Here is a 17,690-nt window from a genome sequence, read left to right as displayed (position 1 = left end):
CACGCCTAGCCTTGCTGTACGTCCCCGGCCTCCCCTCCGGACGTCTTGGCTTAAAACACCCCGGACCGGACAGTCCAAATCGACCCATCACCGAGTCAAAGCCGAACAAGGTGCCGAGTCACGCCACATGTTTTTCCGGTCCTTTAACCTGGAGGAACCCTACCAGAGCATTTACCGGGTAATACCCCCAGACAACAACCCATTTTACCCGATTATGACCCGCACAATATCTCAGGGCAAAGTCGGAGTGAGGTTCAGCTCGGGGTTTTACCGACGCATTCGGCATCGACGCACTCCGTCCGAAGCCGATTCGCCCATCAAGCCACCAGGTAAGCTGCATAAGCTATTGGTAACGGGAAAGGCGTGGATGGCGGGTTGGGCGTCGGAGGGATATCAGGCTAAATTGGGGGACTCATCGGCCGGTCGGGACAGAGGTGGAGCTGGGTTCGGCCTTCATCCCTTTGTCATTCCGAGGGTATGTTCCGTGTCTGGGAGATTTAATTCAATGCGGCTTTCTCCAATGTCTCCGGTTTAGCTAGGTTTAGCTAGGATCACCGACTGGACTGGAGTTCGGGTGTGATCTGGGGTTCAATGGGATGTGTCAGCGGTTGGACGACACGCGGGGAGAAGTAACTCCATGATTGTGGAGAAGTGGGTAGTCCCGTTTTGTTGAACCCGGAGCTTTCTCCACACATCCTCTTGACCGAGTCGTTACATTGAAGCCAGAATAGAATCTAATTTGAAAAAAAAAATATAGAATATGATATGCTCAAGTTGGCAGAGTCGTGTTTGGAGTTCGATGCTCGGAAATTCAATTCCAAGCCACGGCGTCAACCACCGGCTAAGCCTTCGCCTAGCCCAAGCCATATCCCCTTTCCCGTAACTTACCTATGCATCTTGGCCCGGGTAAATGGCCACGCGCACGGGCTGTCTACGATCCTTCCGTTCTCTGCCCGACCCGGTTAACACGGCGACTGTGGAGTCGGATATGACCGGCAAGTCTTGCAGCTAGTGCCCCGTGGGGATAAAGGGCCGGGGTATTTCCCCCCTGTTGCTGGATGATCGGAGCTGATAAAAAGGAGTGATGATCTCCTACTCTTGAGCCTGGTCTCATCGCTAATCTTTTGGAAACGGATTCATCATGGTTCCTCTCGCTGGTGAGACGGCCATTTCGGCCAAGCGTGCCGAGCTTGCTGGCAAAGCTGGTATCTTTGGTTTGATCAGTAACAAGAAGACTTCGGCCATTGGCCTGTTCGCGTCGCTGGGTGGATTGGTTTATGGTTATAACCAGGGAATGTTCGCGCAGGTCTTGACTATGCACTCTTTCACCGTTGCCGTATGTATATCATTCCCCCATTTTTGAGTATTTCGCGCATTGTCACTGACATGATCAGACAAATGGATATGCTGCCGAGACGGGCATCAAGCAAGGCTTGATGACCTCTATTCTTGAACTTGGTGCTTGGGTGGGAACCCTCATCAACGGATATCTCGCTGATCGTCTCGGTCGTCGTCTGACAGTTCTGGTTGCTGTGGTGGTGTTCTGTGTTGGAGTCATCGTGCAGGCCTGCACGACCAACAAGGATTATGTCTTTGGAGGACGGTTCGTCACAGGTCTTGGTGTTGGTAGTTTGTCCATGATTGTGCCTCTATACAATGCCGAGCTAGCGCCGCCTGAGATTCGTGGTTCGCTGGTTGCCGTGCAGCAGTTGGCTATTACCTTTGGTATCATGATTTCATTCTGGGTATGTTCTTTTTCCCCCCTGGATTCTTCGCGAACGCATATACTGACGAGGCGTAGATTGGATATGGAACGAATTACATTGGCGGGACGGGCGATACACAATCGAACGCGGCTTGGCTGGTCCCTATCTGCATCCAGCTATTGCCTGCTCTGGTCCTAGCAGTGGGAATGATGATGTTCATGCCGCAGTCACCTCGCCATCTTATGAATACCGGCCGCGAGGAGGAATGCCTGCAGACTCTTGCCCGTCTGCGCGGTACCACGACGGATGATCTCCTGGTTCGTATCGAGTTCCTCGAGATCAAGAGTCTGCACATGTTCGAAGTCGAGACTGCTGCCGAGAAATACCCTCACCTTCAGGATGGCTCGTTCAAGAGCAATTTCAAAATTGGTTGCCTCGATTACTTGTCGCTTATCACGAACAAGTCGCTATTCAAGCGTACTAGCGTTGCTGTACGAGCTCCCTCCCTCTGATGGTCGAAACCAATCGCTAATATTTCCAGTGCATGATCATGGTATTCCAACAATGGAATGGTATCAACGCCATCAACTACTACGCGTAAGCCTCTCCTCCCACACTTTCTCTCACACTCACAGCGACTAACACCATGACAGCCCCTTCATCTTCAAGAACATGGATCTTCCCGGAAACACAACTGCCCTCCTCGCGACCGGAGTCGTCGGTATCGTCGAATTCCTCTTTACCATCCCCGCCGTACTCTTCGTCGATCAGATTGGTCGGAAGAAGATTTTGATCGCCGGTGCTGCAGGTATGGCTGCCTGCCACTTCATCGTCGCGGGTATCATCGGATCCTACGAGGGTAGGTTTGATGAGAACCGGGCAGCCGGTTGGGCTGCTATTGTGTTCGTATGGATCTTCGTCATCAATTTTGCCTGTTCCTGGGGTCCCGTTGCATGGATCGTCACTTCCGAGGTCTTCCCTCTCAGCATGCGCGCCAAGGGTGTTAGTATCGGTGGTAGCAGTAACTGGGTATGTTGTTCCCCCGCCCCCCATTCTTCCCTGTAACGATTTCATTCAGATTCTAATTTGTTTTTTTAGCTGAATAACTTTGCGGTCGGAACTTCTACCTCTCCGTTCATCTCTACGTCCGCCTACGGTACTTTTATTTTCTTCGGCTGTATTACCGTCGTCGGCATCATCTACGTCATCTTCATGGTCCCGGAGACCATGGGCCGCACCCTGGAGGAAATGGACGAATTGTTCGGATCATCCGGTCTGGCCGCAGCCGACGCCGAGCGCAAGCATCGCATTGAGAGCCAAATTGGCCTATTGGAATTAGTCGGTGTGGAGACTCCAGAGAAGAAGTTGGATGCCTCGCACTCTGAGGAGTTTGTGGAGACGAAGATGCAGTGAGCAAGGAGATAATAGTATTGCACTGTACTTGGTTGAACAAAACGCAAGGCTCTTGATTCTTTTTCCCATGTGGCGTGGGAACTATTTCTTTCTATTCTCTTCTACAGATGTGATGGATCCAGTTATAATTAGATCGGGTGGAGTTTCACCCCCACAAAAACGCAGCATGGAAAACAGGGTTCTGCAGACCGAGACTAGTCACAAATTGGGGCCTTGTCTTGCAAGGAACATAAATTAATTCATCTGCCTTGGCTTCCATGACTTTCTAACAATTCATCTACTTTCTACTTTCTCCCCAAACAATCTGGAATCTTCCAGTCTTCAGCCACTTCTATTTCCCACTTTACACTTTACACTTTCCATCTTCCATCTTCCATCTTCCATCTCCCGTCCAATCCCAACCAAACCTCCAAAATGACCACCACAACAACATCCGCCCTCGCCACAGCAACCGGCTGCGGCGCCTCAGTCTACCAAATCCCCATCACCGACGCAGCCTGCGCCGCCAAAATCTCCGGCAACATAACCTCCGTCTTCGACACCTGCTGTAAAGGCAACAGCCCAGTCAAATACGATTCCGACTGCGGCATCTACTGTCTCGCGCAGGGACAGACCGTCGGCGAACTCTCCGATTGCCTGATGAGCCAGTCGAACAATTACCGTGATATTTTCTGCGAAGGAAAGCAGAATGCTACTGCCACTGCGGCGGCGACTACGACGAAGAGTACCTCGACGAAGAGTACCTCGACGACCACGAGCACGCACTCGAGTACTGGGACTAGTACCAGTACTAATGCCGCGGCCGTGAATGGTGTTAGTAAGGGTGGATTGGGTGTTCTAGCTGTCTTGTTTTGTTCTGGGGTAATGGGACTTTTTGCTTGATGGTGAAGTTTGACGCTCACATGATTGATGGGAATGCGATTAATGGGAATCAACGAGGACGCGGGATGATTTTTCTTATGTTTTCAGTGGGACGGTGGGTTTCATGCGGTGTGTTACCGATGCTTTGGGGTTCTTTTCGAATGTCAAAGTTACTTTAGCAATACAACGTTTAATCTTCATTTCAGATTTTTTTCAAAATTACGCTCATCACTTTGTCATGGAATGTTGAGCTCGAACCTTTCCTTGCGAACCGGCGATCTTCTAGTCGCAGTTCCTCCGGATCGTCGCTTTCAATATGCAAGACCCGAACGGGTAATTTTCCGTTGCGTGCAACCTTGGAACCCCGCGTGAATGACCGGGGTGTTGGGCCCAATATAAATGGAGTAATGTGTACGTCTCTTTGAGAATTCTCCAAGTCCATTGCTATCAAAGTTTCAATGTTGTTCGCTTGGGCTGTTCTTCAAGCTTTGCCTCTCGTCCATGCGACGCTGGACCGAAGAGTTCAGGATGGCGTTGCCAAGACGCCGCCAATGGGGTATGTTTTTACTTCTGTTGCATATCAAGGAAATCGATGCGTTATGGCTGACCCTCTACAGCTGGAATTCGTATAATCACTACTCATGTGCCCCCAATGAGTCGATTGTACACTCTAACGCGAAAGCACTTGTCGACTTTGGCCTTGCTGATTTAGGATACCGCTATGTGACAACAGACTGCGGCTGGACAATCGCAGACAGAACAGCGAATGGTTCGCTGACGTGGAACGAAACACTCTTCCCAAGTGGATTCCCTGCACTGGGAGAGTACATCCACAGCCTAGGTCTTCTCTTTGGAGTCTACGAAGACGCGGGGATTCGCACATGCCAGACAAACATGGAACAGGCGGGGAGTTTGTGTATGTTGTCACAATGCGATCTCGCCCATGAGACGAGCTAATCATCGAATAAAGATCATGAAATGCAGGATGCAGATACCTTTGCCTCGTGGGGTGTTGATGCTCTGAAATGTAAAACCCCCAACCCTGCACTGTCGGATGGAAAACTGACCTTCTAGATGATAACTGCTTCTCTGATGCTGCGACCGGGTATCCGAATGTCCAGTATACACCGAGTACATCACCTCGTGCCCGATATGCTAATATGACGAACGCTTTGTCCCAGCACAGGCCGGTTCTTTTCCAAATCTGCGAATGGGGCGTGGATTTCCCCGCTCTCTGGGCTCCCTCGCTAGGCCACACATGGCGTATTGGTAATGATATCATTCCCGCGTGGAGAGCCATCTTCAGGACGTTGAACCAGGCTGTGCCGAATACCCCGTCCGCGGGGCCGGGTCAATGGCCTGATTTGGATATGTTGGAGATCGGGACGAACGTCTTGACGACGCCGGAAGAACAGACACATTTCAGTATGTGGGCGATTTTGAAAAGTCCTCTTACCATTGGTGGCGCGTTGAAGGATGATTGGACGAGTATTGGAGAAGCGTCGCTTGCGGTGCTGAAGAATGAGGCTGTTGTTGCGTTGAATCAGGATGCGCTGGGGGTGAGTGCGAATCTGAGGAGGCGCTGGTCGGACGAGGGATATGATGTCTGGAGTGGAGAGCTTGAGGGTGGGCGCACTGTGGCTGCGTTGATCAATTGGAATGATGTCGAGCGCGAGTTGACGTTGGATTTACCTGATGTTGGAATTCAGTATGCGGGCACGGTCAAAGATATTTGGGCGGATAAGGTACTAAATGGTGTTCGAACGAGTTATACCTCGACCATTGCACCGCATGGAGTCATGTTGTTGGAGCTGAGCAACACCACGCAAGCTGATACTTATTCAGCAGATCTCTTTGCGACAAAAAGCGGGTATGTTCACCCGTCGTCTCTTTCACCATTCATTTTGTCATTCTATTCTACTGTGCTACCCTCAATTTTGTCGTCACTTCCTGAGCTGCTTCACCCCACCTTGACCACTCCATGTCATCGCTAACTTCTCTCGTCTAGGAACAAGCTGATATTCAGCAACATCTACGCCAACACCACAAGCTCAAATTACACCATTTCCATCGCTTTCTCTCAAGCCCCAGAATCAGCTAGCAGCATCACCTTAAGCTCCCCTGCCAACCATGCACCTCAGACAATCCAAGTACCAGCCTCAAGCAAAACAGTACAAGCAAGCATATCTCTGACAGCAGGCACCACAAACGACATTCTTCTGGAATCAACCATTTCAATTAATTCAATCCATATTGCCTCCCCCACAGGAACATACTACGGTGCTCCCGAATTCTCTCTGTCAGGATCCGCCAGTCTCACAAGCTGTGGAGATGGTTACTGCGAGCCAGTAGGATCCAAGATCGGCTTCCTCAATATCAACAATACAGCGTCAATTACCGTCCCGATCAGCATACCATCGAATGCCTCAAGCAAGACTACGGCAAAGTATCTGGAAGTGGATTACATCAACAACGACATTGCCCTGTCGACTTCATGGGGATACGGATCCAATTCGCGAAACCTGACTATCACTCTCAACGGTGGAGACCCAGTTCGTCTTGAGGTGCCCCTTTCTGGTCGGCATAGTGAGCTCTTTGGGCCGGGGCTCGGTTGGTGGGATACAGCTACTCTGGGATTGCTTTTGCCAGGATGGAAAGATGGGGACAACGAGCTTGTTCTTGGGAATGATGCTGCTGTGGATGTGAGCCAAACTTATGCTCCTGATGTCGTTGGTGTGCGTGTTTTCGGGTAGAATGTCCGCTAGTCAGATGTGTATATCGCTTGTTACATTCAGTGAATACCTTTGTCTCCGGACAGACTATAGGTTGTCTAGCTTCACGGCAGGCTCGATACATGTTTCACGTTGTTCACTTCAAGTAAAAAGGTGGTTACCGTTAAACTCCACGGGAGTTATGCTCGATGCGGGGTAGGTATCTCTTAATTTGTCAAGTATTCCTTGTACATATGCATAGTGACAGTGCATACATATCAGCATCCCCGGCCCATCCCACTTGATTACTTGATTACTGTCCTCAACTCCGTACCAGGTTTAGTACCAGAATCACATGTGCGTTGTATGCTCGCGCAAAAGAACACCTTCACGCAATGTGGTACAAAGATGCATTCAAATACGGGCGATGGATGATCTAGAAGCTCGAGGTATCGACGATCTATTCTATTGACAAATCACATGGAAATTATGCGATATGATTACTGATTTTAAAAAATCATCGTAAATGAAATACACAAATTTATGCACATCGGCCACCTGGGCTCAATCCTAATTGCCGAGAGCAATGTTCTTCAACGTCGCAAAGTTAGGAGTTCCCAATCCCGTAACAGGATCCCATCCCGCCGTCGCATTCCAGCTAGCATACGGGACAACAGGTCCCCCATTCGCCGAACCACCGAATCGAGATTGTCCGTCACATCCCGTACTTCCACCATAGATGATATCATTCAAGCCGGCGAGACCATCACCGTACAGCCATGGGTTCAAGAAGCCCATTGTAGGTTTTCCGGCCTCGATGCGCGCGTCATTGAGAAGAGCGATGATTCCCGCAAATGCGGGCGATGCACAGGATGTTCCATCTACCTTGGTGAGCGCTCCTTTCTCATAGATAGCGTAGCTCTCGCCTTGGGCTGCGACGTCGGGGAATGCACGGCCATTGGCGTTGAAGAGGCCGGCTTGCTTGGTTCCGAGTTTCTGGAGGTATGTGGAGACTGCGGCGTCCTGGTAAGAGGGACGATCCCAGAGATCGGAGAATCCGCCGGATGAGAAGTAGACTGCTTTCTCGGGGCTGTTTCCTGTGGTTGCGCCGACGGAAGTGACCCATGGACAAGCGGCTGGGAACTGCGGTGGGAAGTGGGTTGTGTTCTTTCCATCGTTTGTCATGCAAGCTGCGCCGACGCCCGAGTCGCCTGATGAGAATAAGATCGAGACGCCACGGGAACCGAGCTGGGCGTAGAGGTTGCAGACAGAGCGAGCATACTGCTCCGGGACGGATTGTTCATCCTCGCCGTAGGATGTTGAAATGACCTGGGGCAGATCTTCGTCAGACATTTTGACGACATTCTGCAGGAAGTCGAGGTAAGGCTCGTTGTTGTTATTGTTTGGATTGGGTTGGTCCAGATCGGGCACTAAGGGGGCGCGGCCTCCTGTGCTGAATTCCGTGACTGGGACGGGGGCGCTGAGTCCGACAATATATTGGAGATCGAGGTTGGCTTCGCTGCTGTCTGAGCGAGAGTTCTGGTCATTAAGACCACCGCTGTATTCGATGACGCTGAAGTTCTCGCCCACAGCCCAAGGAGCAAGGTCTTGCTCGAACTTCGCGAGGTCGGCGTATCGTGCGTATTGCTCGAGGTAACTCGCAAAGGCAACCTTGTTGCCGTTGTTCGGATTAGCTTTGTAGTCGCCGACAGAGTAGATATCCTTTATACATTGGGGAGTGATGGCGGTGTTGCAGTCGTGTTCGGCAACAGCAGCCTTTCTGAAGGCCTGGTCGGCGGCAACTGCTTTGCTGTGCATATGATGACGGTTGGCGTGCAGCTGACCGAAACGAGTAGTGGGAGTTACAAGGTTGATGTGGGATGTCAGAGAATCCGGGATCGAGTATTCCAGCGTCCGGAGTCTCTCGACATGCTTCACATTATTAATGTAGTATTGGAAGTTGGCGTCCAATAGGTCATTGGCCGTCTCAACGGTCGTGTGGAAGGTCATCCAGTCCGCATCTTGCTGAATATCGGTGATGCCAGCACCCTCCAGCCACTCGCGGACAGCTTCAACAGATACAGCTTCCGGGAGAAGCATGCGTTTCATTTCATCGTGTGTGCGGAAGTGTTTGCCGTAGTTCTCGTTTCCAGGGGTGGACATATCCAAGAGGGCTTTTTCGAACCCGGCCGTGTCACCCTGCGCCAGGGCTACCTGCAGCTTAATGGGTTGGTTTCCTCGGGGAGTACGGGAGTAATGCCATCCTACAGACATCATTTGATCAGCTATTATCTCTCTACTCAGCACACAGGCAACGAACCCTGAGGAATAGCAGACAACTTCTCGAATACCTCTGCGGCAGCAGAGGACGCAAGAAGCGACACTGCCAGAAGGGACAGGGTGCCCCGATTCATGAAAGAAGGAATCATGGTGGTAAAGAGCGATTGAAGACTCCCAAACCGCACATTCAAGTCCGGAACGGAGATCAATGGATTAAGTAGGGGGGAGGGCGCATGTTTTTATTTATGGTTGCATTTGGGGGGGCGGGGCGGGGAATGGCAACCCGGAATGCGTTGCAAGACGGGGATGCATAAGATGAGCCAGTGCATGGGCAGCTCTTGGCCTTGTTTCCGGTGGACCCTGGCGCGGAGGCCCGTCGGGATCGTCTCATGCCTGTGGTATCAGATCCATTTACCGTCCTTGCGAGACCCTGAATCTCCTGCGGGCTTCCGTTTAGCATCTTGCAGCCTGATCTTGGCTTAGCTTGTGGCTCGGAGAACCGAAGTACCGAGCTGTGATAGCCAGTAGCTCGTGAGACAGGATCCTACGCGACGCGGTGGCTTTCTTCAGGATCGGCAGGGGAGGACCCACTTGGGCAATTATGGGAGGTTGGCAGAATATGGTGGAGGTTGGGCCAAGACGAGGCCTCCGACGGGGCTGCCATTGCATGCTGCATGCTGCATGCTGCATGGAGGCTTGGATATGCATGATAGGGGACAAGATAGCGACAGATGGTACCTTTGGTACTTGTTCTGGTTCGGAGTTGTTGTGTTGTTTGTTGTGGTGTTGTGGTGGTTGTGTTCCTGCCAAGACCCACAGATTGGACCTGCAATTTGCCTCCGCTGATCAACTCCTTGGGGCGCCTCCACATTGTCGATAGGATAAAGTGAACGCCAATCTTAAGATCTCGGATTGAGGATCCGGTATCTCATCGGAATCCGTCGCAAGCCCAGGTTTCGTTTTCAAGACTTGATATTGCGCTGCCAAGACTGTGAGAGGGATCAATATCGTAGCCTCCAACATGGGGCCGAATTGAGTGTAGCTAATACTGACTGATGGCATGTTACCCAACCTGCAGCGGTCCCGGGGGTTCCGGTGTAACTAAGTGTTGTATTTCCATGCAGTTTATGGACTTTCCACTCTTGGAAGCCTTCTTGACAAGGCGAGTTGACTTTGTCACGTGCCCGGATCACAACTCATGGAAAGCAATGACTTCTGGTTAGAGGTGATGATATATGCGATGATATATGCGATGTTGTCTGAATGTATTCAATACAGTTACAGACTGGAAAGAGATATAATGTTCATTTATGTACAAATTTCGACTTTCATTTCAAGTCAGGTTGCGGCACGACAGCCACGTCGGATTCTCGCGCATTCTCAAGATGCTGCGCATAGAACATCTGCGCGATCGCATCCTCAGTCTGGAGATATGTCCGACCACCCTGGATAAACCAGAACGCAATCGCAATGACAAGCATGACGCCGAATACAGCGATGGCGTAGTTCATATCAGCCGGAGCTGGGTTCGGAGCGCCAGGGAACAAGAAAAAGATGGTGGTAATAACACAGTACACAATACTGATCCAGTTCATCCAGCTGCCCCAGCGACCAAGCTGGAAGGGACCAGGGACGAGCTTCTCGCGGCCAACGATCAAGAGAGCGAGGATAGGCATCGCGTAGGAGATCGTGAGGGCGATTGTGCTGACGCTGAGAATGGCCTCGAGAACGGTGTTGGCGAAGAGGTAGAGGATGCCAACGAGGCCGATGATAAACCCTTGACCCCAGAGCGCACGGGCAGGGACCTGCCAGACCGGGTCGACGTGGCTAAAGTACTTGCTCCAGGGGACACCGCCGTCACGGGCGAAGCCCCAGGTCAAACGGGAGGCGGTGGTCAAGACAGAGATACCCTGGCCGAGACCGTTAAAGATGAATAGAGCGATGAGCGTGGCGCCACCCTTGAGACCAACAGTCTCGAGAATCAGCTCGATGAAAGGCTGATCGGCATTGGTGACGGCGTCGACATCCTGAATGCAGAAGAGACAAACGACCATGAAGATGAAACCCGTGATGGCACCAAACAGGACAGCCATCCAGATAGCACGCGGCGCATTCTTTCTTGGATCGGGAATCTCCTCGACCATATGAATGACCGAGTCGAAAGCCGTCAGACCATAGGCAGCCTGCACCAAGCCAGTGAACCAAACCACACCATCCGGCCATCCCGTTTGATTCATCCAGTTGCCGAAGACAAACCCTCCAGACTGGAAAGACAAATCACTCTTCACGCCAACACAAATTAACATCACCATCGACAAGACGACAAACAACCCGGCAAACCAAATACCAACAAAGTTATTAATCCAAGGCAGAACCTGCTCCTTGCGACAACTAACCACATTGACCACCGTCAACACAAACACAACCCCAATGTAAACCAGGAAATTGACCCATCCCTTCCCGGCACCGCTCCACTCGGGATCAAACATCGTCTTCATACCAAGCAGGAACTCAGTCATGAATGCCACCTGCGACGCAGTCAAAGTCCACCAGCCGAACGTGTTAATCCACGCACACATGTATGAAACGAATCGGCCCATCGGCGTTGGCCACAATCTATATACCCAGTATGCTTGACCAAGGGCAGTGGGCATACTGCTCGTCAACTCGCCCAGCGAAACAGCGACACACAAGTTACAGCCTGTGACCAGCACCAGGCCCCAGAGGATGGTGATTGAGGCACCATTCGTAAGACCGCTGCTGAGATCCTGCGCGAAGGTAGAGTATGTCCCTAGTACGGTTAGCATCCGCAAACACTTGGAAGCGATATCACTATTCCTCAACAAGAAGGAAAGTCGGGTGGCGACTCACCGAGAACACAGAATGCAAGAGCAAGCATGCTCCAGATATTAAATTTCCGAGTCAGCGCCTGGGCGTGGCCCATCGCCGCAAGATCAGTGGCATCCTGAAAATCCTGATCGTTCTCGAGCGGCGGCTTCACGGTAATCGATTCAACGTCCATAATAGGATATCGTATATGTCGGTTTCAATTGTTCAGTTGAATATGATAAGACGTTTCAGCCCAAGGCAATGAATTTCAATTCCAATTTCTCAAGGAAAGTCGTTCCCATTTTCCGCCGAGGCTGAATACAGGGTGAGAATTGCAGGGGGGCCAAGTTCTTTTTCTATATATGATAGCGGTTGCACCCCTCGCGGCGCACCCTATCTCTGGTCGTGTGAATACGGGGCAAGAGATAAAGCTGGGGTGACAGCGGGAGAACCAATGACAGGCACCGATCGGGGATAATTGACGGGTGGAAATTGGGTGGATTGGTCACTGAGAGAGAGACTGTGTGTAATAGGAATATTCATCGCGTATGATTTTCTTTACGTTGGTTTTTTGCGGGGATTGTGCCCGCTCTCGGGTGGACTTGCTCCTGTGGGTTTGGGGCCCAGTCTTCTATCCTTTTTTTTGGTTCAGGTTCGGGTTCGTGGGTCCGTTGTTGATAACGCCTGGGGTATTTTGATATCTCCATTGACTGCATCTTGGATGAAGATCAATTGTGTAATTGTGATCATGACTATCTTCTTTTGATTGCTGCTGTATGTTGAGCCCTGTTGTAAGCGGTAATGAATGCCGACCGTGGACAGAAAGTGGTGTTCCGGTGGCGAACATAGATTTACCGCCCTTTCCTATGACTTCAATTTGCAGTATCAACCTTTGAGCCTTTTAGAGTTCATCCACTGTTGAGGCATAGTGATTGTGAAAGCTTCATGCAGCCAGTTAGACATTCCATGCAAGCCATGGAAGCCGTAGAAGCTCGACGGGTCATCTATGGACGGCCACGCCCAAAATAGCAAGTCCATGCGGCCCGATAAGAGTTCTTTATCAGCGGACTCAAGACCGGTCATATTGTTAACCAGCTTCAAGGTCTGAGTCGTCATCCCGTATCTGTGGCATATCGAGTGAGCTCCACGGTGGAGACGCAATTGCCGATGCCAGATTATCGCCACGTGAGAGTGTTGGAATGATTGGGCGGAATTCGAGGTCAGCAAGTCATCGAATTGACAATTGAGTATCAATTAAATGGCCTGCCGAGCATCCGAAGACAGGTTCCAATCGAGTGAGAAAAGGCGGGGACCGATTGGAGAATGGAAGGGAATAGAGTCATCTCAGTTGCCGTTTGAATAGTGACATCGTATGCAGGGGTCACCCTCGGCTGGCGCCTGGGTGGAACGTGGCGGATAATCAGTCAGCTAGGCCTGTGACTAGTTTGCTCTTCCCAATGGTGTTCCCCAGATTTCCCAGGAGGTAGTTCCAGTTGACTTGGCCGAGAGCTCGCAGTCCTGCAAGTCGATTGGTCTGATTCGCCGCTCGCGCTCGGTCCTGATATCTCCTGTTCTTTCCTTTTCCGGTGGAGACAGTGGACTCGATGGGTCGCTGGCTGATAGAGTCAAGAAAGAAATGGGTCGAGGTTTTGGAAATGCGGGGTGAATCTATTACATGAGTTCGATCCATAGATTGCGATTCCGATGTAGGCATTTCCTATCTCTGGGATTGCCCTGCTTTCAGCTTCTCATTATTCATGACGCGTGCTTGCGGTTCTGGTAGTCAGGAACCGCCCATCAAGCCAACCCTTTTTAGGCATTCGGAACCAGATCGTCAGGGCTAGGCTCAGCCAAGCAGCATCCGTAATGCCGTAGTCTTTCTCGGTTGTTGCCTCGCCAAAATTCCTTTTCCTCTCTGTTCCCAGAAGATATGAAGGAATGAGGCATTTTCAGTCCGAATTTCGCATTTGACACGGCGGGTGAGTACAGCTTGTCTGGGCCCGAGGCGTCGCGGTGATGCCCGATGATCACCCTGTCGGTTCGAGATTCCCCAGGTTGAAACATATTATCAATCGATTGCTCATTTTGCGGGTCGACAAGACACTAGAGCGCTGAACAATTGCTTCCCCGCATCGAGCGTCTTCTGATTCCGGGGCAATCCACTCTCTGGGCGCGTGTCGAACACAAAAGGGTGTTTCCCGGTTGTTGGAACCCCTGGGGGATTCCTTCACAAGGTTCTTGACCAGGTGTTTCCTTTCAACAGTGAGAAATGAATTTACTTCGGAGTCCGAGAAGTCTTTCTTCCAAGCATTGCAAGGTTGAAGAGATGAGCGATGCATTCTGTTGAAGGACAACAGCGCTGAACGCCGCGCGAACGTCAGTTGGTGAGCTCCCAAGCCAAGTGAAAGCTCAACACAATCAACCACGATCTGTGAACCTTTGTCTCGAGTCATGATCACAAAGGGCAAGCAACTCATACTTATTAATAAAAACTAACAGGGGCAGCATCATACCACTTCCACTTACCTTCCATTCTCGGAAATCCCAGCCGCGGTGACTCCCACCACAATCAACCGTGACCCATTCTGAATCGGGTCAATACTTCGAGAAGCGATTCGAAATCGCACGATTCACACAATCCAAAGAAGAATTCAAGATCACCGAGTCTTGGCAGTTACATTGATGCTTCACTAGTCGATACAACCAGGGGAATCATAAAACACTTTTGTTGTCACCGAGACCCGGAAAGGTAGTGATGGGAGATGATGGTGAAAAAAAAGCACGCCATCCCTAATTACCCAGCAATCCAAACTCCAGTCCAACTCCAGCCAAAACGGCTCTGTATTCCCATCGTGTCATCATGAAATGCAGTTATGTGCGAGTCTGATTCAATGACTCGAAATTGAAAGTCACGACTCAAGCGCGCGGCTGCTTGTGTCGCCACACTCCCCCGGAGACAAGACTGTGTTCTAAAAGCGCGAGTTCCTTGTGAACGGCTGCGTTTTCCTGTTGCACACTTTCGATGTATGCGAGGGCGTTGCTGAGGATCTCGGATTTCTTCAAATTTCCAGCACCGACTCGAGATTGTTTGTGGGCTCCGGCGGGGGAGATTGCCTTTTCCAGAGCGAGGAATTTGGCGTTCATGTTCGTGCGGTAACGTTTCTCGATGATGTTGTGGGCAGCTCTTTTAGCGGCGTTACGCATTTGGGGGTCTTGGCTCGAGGAGACGTTGGAGTCTTGCGAGAGACTGCGAGATTTCCGACCGGATGTCTTTGATTGTTTGGGGGTGATATATTCTTGGGATTGCATCTCGGGGCTGGACGACCATCGCGTTGAGGCGGTGCTCTGGACAGAGTTGCGGGTGACAGGCCTGGATGGTTTGGTGGGTTCTTCGGGGATAGTCTTGTCAATGGATTGGCACATTCCGGCGGACCAAGACTGATCATCGCTGTCCAGATCCTTGAATGTTGTTAGGGATGTGAATATCTCATAGTGGGAGAAGGCTAACTGACTGATGAGAGAGATACTGTGTCATCGGCGGCAGGCATCGTGAAACCATTGATGACCGTTGGTGTTCCGAATGGATCCACGAACAAATCTTTGGAGTCTGCATTGGTAAAGTTGTCGGTAAAATCGAAGGCGACTGGATCCATGTTGGCGGGGTTCAGAGAAAAGAGATCGATAGCACTGTCATAGGACCAGTTGCCGGGCAGAAGGTCGGATCCCTTGCACATGTCCAATGGACGAGACTGAGGACTCAGATTCTGATTGAAATACCTTTCGTCCTCTAATGAGAGAGTTGGAAGGGTACTTGATCGAGTGAATGGCATCGTGAAAAGCTGTTATGCTGACCTGATTCAGGGCGAAGACTGAATACAATATCTGTGCTCGAGGACGAAGGAGGCAGGAGGATTCAATGTTTATAAAAGTAAAAGGTGGATTGAAAGGCGTCTTACCATGGAACAAAAGGTGAGTCCACATCGACCCCGCCAGCTTATATATATCCCTTGGGGTTTTCGTCAAGCGCAAAAAAAAACTCAACAGGGGTCGGCACGCGGGTCGGATTACGAGTGTTGTCGCCGTCTATCGACCGAACTTGGAAGCCGAGATTGACCTGTGATGTCAAGGCCTAGCTCCATCTTCGAAAAGACCCTGCTGGCCTTCCCCCAAACAGGCGTAGTCACGCGGCAGGCTGCTCCTCTCTTGCGCTCGGTCAAATCGAGCCGGGATCACCTTAGCTGAGACGGCCGGCTCCGGACCGTTAGGATCTTCCGAATCTCTCATGAGCGTGAAACCGTTGAACAAAGGACCAGCTATATCCGGGGCCAATGTCAGCTGTGGATCTTCCCAGGTGAACCGGTGGGCTGAAGAGTGCCAAGCTCCCGTCGGCCGAGTCTCGGAGCCGACTAACCATGTACTTTGTTTGCCAACAGTCACTGTTTGCCCGATTCCTCTAGCGGAAAAATTCATATCCTGCATAGTCATCACAGTCTAACTGACAGCCCTTTGTTGCGTCCCGCGTAGGCTGACTCTCTAGGCTCAACTTGTCATTGCTGCAAGACGGCAATCCGCAGGTCGCTAAACCTCTAGGGCAGAAGGTTACACATAGGAAACTCCCAGTGACAGCCATTGGAAATGGCAGATCTGAATACCAAAAAAATCTCTGCATGGTTACTGCGGGAAATAGATGACAAGATTGTGTTTCCTATTGTAAGATTGTCCTCCATTTACGTGGTCAACGCGGTTATCTCGAATCCGCCTAGAAACAAACATACCAACCAACCAAGAGGCATTTTTCTTGGGTCTTTTGCGCCAATCCACCAAACCCCAAGGAGGCGAAATAAATTGTCCGGGCAAGCTAGACGATACTACTTCAATTGAGCGACAATGCGCTGGATGCACAAACCGTACAGAACATAGTGGCAAATTCACAGGACGCATGCAAATCCTCCGACGGACACCCACGTGCTTAACACGCCTGTCATAGACTTAACACGCCTGTCATAGAGTGCCCAGTGGCCTCGACCCAGGCGCGAAGATTGTCCAGGTTGTGTCGGATCGTGGCGCCCAGGGATAGAGCAAAATAAGGCGTGAACTAGTGCGACCGTTGTGGTTCATGTTCCGTCCACTCGCGAGCCACGTATTTTCGCTGACACAATTCTCCATTGTTACCTGCCGCCCACTTGCCACTTGGAGCCATGGGGTGATCCGGATTCTTCGTTTCCTATCCTAATCTTTTTCTTGGTCCCGGGAGCTACCGAATTATGTGATAATTGTGTCCTCGTGACTTGGGTGTTGAGACACGAAATGTGAACGGGTTGTGATGGGTAGAATCGACTCCGGTGAGCTGTTTTGTAAGTGCTCTCCGGGACCATGACATTATTGGCTAGTGGGATCATTGATATCGCGATCCCGCTGGGTGATCTCATGCCGGCTCCTATCAATGCCTTCGATCTTCGTGCAATCCTGCATTGCTATCATCTATCATCTATCTTCTATCTACAACCTGTCAGGATCAGGGCATATGTGGCATTTTGGTCAAGCGCTCCTTGTGCAATGATTGAAATATTCAATGTTCGCTTTAAATTGCTGGTAGAGCAAAGAGAAAGCAATCTATCAGTCTGATAGCCAGATCACATACCGGCCCGGGTGGAGCAAGCCACTTCTCCAGCCCCGCAAGCTGGCCCTTGCGTCTCTGACTCCGTCATAGCTCGAATTTGTCCCCAGTGTCAGTCCACCCGGCTAACACTCGGTCCGGCGTGTCCATCGAGACTAATCGTCAACACCTGCATTTAATCTCGGATCGTGGCCGGGCCTGACTGCCGAGTTCAATCTTCCCCGGATTCCTGGTGTCGGGCCAAGATCTACCTTGGCAGCTCGATCTCTTGGT

At 51.0% G+C, this 17,690-nt stretch overlaps 6 protein-coding genes across 6 annotated transcripts; 3 read left to right on the top strand and 3 right to left on the bottom strand.

Annotated features, from left to right (window-relative positions):
• Window positions 1-1,141: 1,141 nt before the first annotated feature.
• N7477_006372 (uncharacterized protein) lies at window positions 1,142-3,113 on the top strand (the record flags this gene model as incomplete). The annotated part of the gene is made up of 6 exons (XM_056968035.1): window positions 1,142-1,336; window positions 1,395-1,745; window positions 1,802-2,197; window positions 2,248-2,303; window positions 2,360-2,735; window positions 2,805-3,113. Coding segments are annotated over 6 exons (1,683 nt in total), but the record flags the coding sequence as incomplete, so codon positions are not given.
• Window positions 3,114-3,533: 420 nt separating this feature from the next.
• Window positions 3,534-4,001, top strand: N7477_006371 (uncharacterized protein; the record flags this gene model as incomplete). Its single annotated transcript, XM_056968034.1, has 1 exon — window positions 3,534-4,001. The coding sequence occupies one exon, from the start codon at window positions 3,534-3,536 to the stop codon at window positions 3,999-4,001; it is 468 nt and encodes a 155-aa protein (XP_056820830.1).
• Window positions 4,002-4,481: 480 nt separating this feature from the next.
• N7477_006370 (alpha-galactosidase D) lies at window positions 4,482-6,733 on the top strand (the record flags this gene model as incomplete). The annotated part of the gene is made up of 3 exons (XM_056968033.1): window positions 4,482-4,896; window positions 5,055-5,850; window positions 5,989-6,733. The coding sequence occupies 3 exons, from the start codon at window positions 4,482-4,484 to the stop codon at window positions 6,731-6,733; spliced, it is 1,956 nt and encodes a 651-aa protein (XP_056820829.1).
• Window positions 6,734-7,261: 528 nt separating this feature from the next.
• On the bottom strand, window positions 7,262-9,120 carry N7477_006369 (S53 family peptidase; the record flags this gene model as incomplete). The annotated part of the gene is made up of 2 exons (XM_056968032.1): window positions 7,262-8,955; window positions 9,012-9,120. 2 exons carry the CDS (start codon window positions 9,118-9,120, stop codon window positions 7,262-7,264), a joined length of 1,803 nt encoding a protein of 600 aa, XP_056820828.1.
• A 1,179-nt stretch (window positions 9,121-10,299) lies between these two features.
• On the bottom strand, window positions 10,300-11,993 carry N7477_006368 (putative amino acid permease family protein; the record flags this gene model as incomplete). The annotated part of the gene is made up of 2 exons (XM_056968031.1): window positions 10,300-11,762; window positions 11,843-11,993. The coding sequence occupies 2 exons, from the start codon at window positions 11,991-11,993 to the stop codon at window positions 10,300-10,302; spliced, it is 1,614 nt and encodes a 537-aa protein (XP_056820827.1).
• A 2,723-nt stretch (window positions 11,994-14,716) lies between these two features.
• N7477_006367 (uncharacterized protein) lies at window positions 14,717-15,630 on the bottom strand (the record flags this gene model as incomplete). Its single annotated transcript, XM_056968030.1, has 2 exons — window positions 14,717-15,259; window positions 15,313-15,630. 2 exons carry the CDS (start codon window positions 15,628-15,630, stop codon window positions 14,717-14,719), a joined length of 861 nt encoding a protein of 286 aa, XP_056820826.1.
• Between the last annotated feature and the right edge of the window lie 2,060 nt (window positions 15,631-17,690).

Source organism: Penicillium maclennaniae (genome assembly GCF_028827695.1).
Source record: "Penicillium maclennaniae strain IBT 15551 chromosome Unknown utg000006l:1.0-2513246.0:1.0-2515036.0, whole genome shotgun sequence".
NCBI lineage: Eukaryota > Fungi > Ascomycota > Eurotiomycetes > Eurotiales > Aspergillaceae > Penicillium > Penicillium maclennaniae.
The sequence above is the reverse complement of the archived record's forward strand: the minus strand, read 5'-3'. Positions and strand labels throughout refer to the sequence as shown.